The sequence below is a fragment of the Crocodylus porosus genome, unplaced genomic scaffold (genome assembly GCF_001723895.1).
Source record: "Crocodylus porosus isolate Cpor-Errol unplaced genomic scaffold, CroPor_comp1, whole genome shotgun sequence".
NCBI lineage: Eukaryota > Metazoa > Chordata > Crocodylia > Crocodylidae > Crocodylus > Crocodylus porosus.
This window is the reverse complement of record NW_017728949.1, coordinates 15,062,396-15,065,146: the sequence shown is the minus strand read 5'-3', so window position 1 is coordinate 15,065,146 and position 2,751 is coordinate 15,062,396. Positions and strand designations below refer to the sequence as shown.

General features: G+C 40.7%; 1 protein-coding gene across 1 annotated transcript in view; it reads left to right on the top strand.

Moving 5' to 3' along the window:
* USP40 (ubiquitin specific peptidase 40) overlaps nucleotides 1–2,751 on the top strand; it is a 48,776-nt gene that overhangs the window by 14,336 nt on the left and 31,689 nt on the right. The window contains exons 11-12 of the mRNA XM_019553922.1: nucleotides 1,170–1,494; nucleotides 1,910–1,991. Coding sequence (XP_019409467.1) covers nucleotides 1,170–1,494; nucleotides 1,910–1,991 — 407 coding nt within the window. The remainder of the gene's footprint in view (nucleotides 1–1,169; nucleotides 1,495–1,909; nucleotides 1,992–2,751) is intronic.

Sequence of the window (2,751 nt, the reverse complement as noted above, 5' to 3'; positions counted from 1 at the left end):
TGATTTCAGGGAGTAGAAAATCTTGGGCTGTTAGTTCCCAGTCTTAATTTATTTTTCTCTACCCTGTAATGTGCCTGAGGTTTTTTAGTAATTCTTAGTGTACATACATCTGCCACAGCATACTCAGATTTAAAAATCCTCAGAAGTAGAAAAAAATACCAGGAATGAAGTTCATTTAAAAACCACAGTGTACCTAATATAGCGGTTCTTTACTTTTTCAGGATCAGGGCCCCCCTTCAAGGTTCTTTTTGAATGTGGCAGTATTCCTGGTTGAAAATCGCTGTTGGTACTGCCTCAGCTTAACTCAGTGCTTCTCAACCAAGTTCTGCTGCTTCCAGTACAAGTACCCCACATGCCTGCTGCACAGCCATCCCAGAAAGGGCTGTAGCATATGTGCACAGTACTCCTGCCTTTTGGCTTGCTGATAAGCCTGAAACAGGCAGGAGTAGTTTTGTGCAGTGTAGCTGCTCTTGGTCCAGCTTCCTGCTCTGTGCTCTTCTCAGAAAGAGGCATGCAGGTATAACTGTCCTTTGTACCTCTCTGTCTGGGACAAGTATAGGGGGTGGCTGGATTGGGAAGAGCTACAGTACCAGCCAGTTCCTGCTTGCTTTGCGCTAATGAGAGCCCTAAGGCAGCAAGAGTGCATGCCATAGCTACACCACCTGCCTCAAAGCACCTCTAAAGGGCCTCGTACAGCACCCTGGTTGAGAACCACTAATACTATAATAGGTCAGAGCCTATTCTTTGTTTGCGTAGGTGAGGAAGATTCCCTAGGTTTCTTCTGCGAGAAAAGGTAAGACACCCAGAAGTTACTAGATGTAATTTTAGGCTAATAAGGTTTAAAATTCCTGACTTGGGTTGGATTTTATTGTTAATGCTGTCTTTTTGGTCTGTGGTTTTGCTTGCAATCTGCTAGTCATTTTAGTCATACAAAAAGGGGAGTCTTGTACTAAGGACAAGCAGTTGTGGAGGGAGAATAACAAAAGGATGATTGAACAGGCAGAAGGAGAGGTATTTTCAATACTTAAAATTGGAGCAGATAGAGACTTTGCTTGTGAATTGGGAGAGAGCAAACCGTACAATATGGTTAGCTTTCCCTGGCATTTTTAATGCTGTTAGCATGTTTCATTATTATAATTCTTCCTTCCTTTTATCTTTTTTCTTTTCAGTATTTGCAGAGTCATTCTCAGGTATTTCTGTTCAGTCCTGATGGAAATAAGATTAGTCTAAAAGAGAACTACCACAAGCTCCAGTTTGGGTCTGATTCTCAAGGACAAGATTTGCAGAGCTCTTACCAGAACAACAATGTCCAGTGGACTTCAGAAAAACTGTCAACAAAATTAAAGGATGATGCTTCTGGTTCTCACTGGTTTGATTTGAATGATGCGAAAGTCCGGCCAATTAAGGAGAAAGATATAGAGAAACAATTTCAGGGTAAAGAAAGTGCCTACATGCTGTTTTATCGAAAATCCCGATTGAAAAGACCATATGAAGGTACAAAAATATATTAACTTTGACATTTTGGGTCTTCTCTTTCCTGTTCTTTCATTAAGAAACCAAGATTGGAGTCTTGTATTTCTCTTGTTTGAAAAGCATGGATGTCCTCCCAATATTTAATGGAGAAAAGATTAGTAGACAGCTTAATGCAGTTGGTGCAGATATTTTTCAGCATCTGACACAAACACCAAAAGTTACCTTAGTACTTTAAGAAGAAAATATAAAAACATGCAATAAATGTCATATGAATGTGAGCAGAAATAAAACCTGCTTGTTGCTTCTACTTGTGACTTAACCTTCAGTTATAAGAGGACCCAGCTTTTTCATTCAGGGCTTTAAAAGGCTGCTATGTTGGTATGTCTGGCCTTGAGCACCTTGTCCTGGCTCGTTAACAAGCTTATTTTGATCACAGCTTATGCAAATCCAAGATATGGAATTCCTGAACACCTTTTGAATGAAATGAATGCTGCTAATGCTGAACTGCAGAAGAGGAGGTATGTGGATGAAGTCAGATGTGATAGAACTCGTCAGTAGTTCTCACTGTGCTTTGTGGTTGAAGGGAAGTTTTTTGTTTTTAGTTTGAGTTATGAAAATGAAGCTATTTGCCTAACATCACACAACTGGTCACTGGTGAATCCAAGTATAGGATGTGCTGGACTTCTGTGTAAATTGTTGCAGTTCTAGGGAGAGTATAGGTTGAATTTTTTTTGTAGCTATACGAAGACATCTCAATGGCAGAAAAAAGGAGCCACCCCACATAAAATAGCAGGCAAATGGTACTCTGTCAGAAACTCATGCAATAAATTCCACCTTTTGGTATTCACGTTTGATGAAAAATTGCCTTTCTGTAGAGGGCCCATGTAGATCTGATGCATCACTTGCTCTACTTAAACTCATAGTATGGACCTAGCAAACATTCAGGCCTTAAGCATGCCCCAGGAAATGAGGGGCCATGCAAATTCACCCTGTGTGAATGTAGGACCGCTGTCCAAATAGCTGAGATCTGTCTAAGTTCTTTGGACTTTTTTGAGCAGGAAACATTTTTTTTGGCTTGATGGTGAGTGGACTATAACACTTGGCCTGTTGGTGAGGTCCTGTTAGATGGCAGGCAGATAAGCACGTGTGAAGTCCCCCTGCACAGGGGAATTTCACTTTTTTATAAAATGTGCTTTTGCTACCTGGCAATCTGCAGGTAAAAGCTAGCTGTTGGTGCCAATTTCTTTATCAGCAATTTGGGCAACAGGGTGAAAAGCA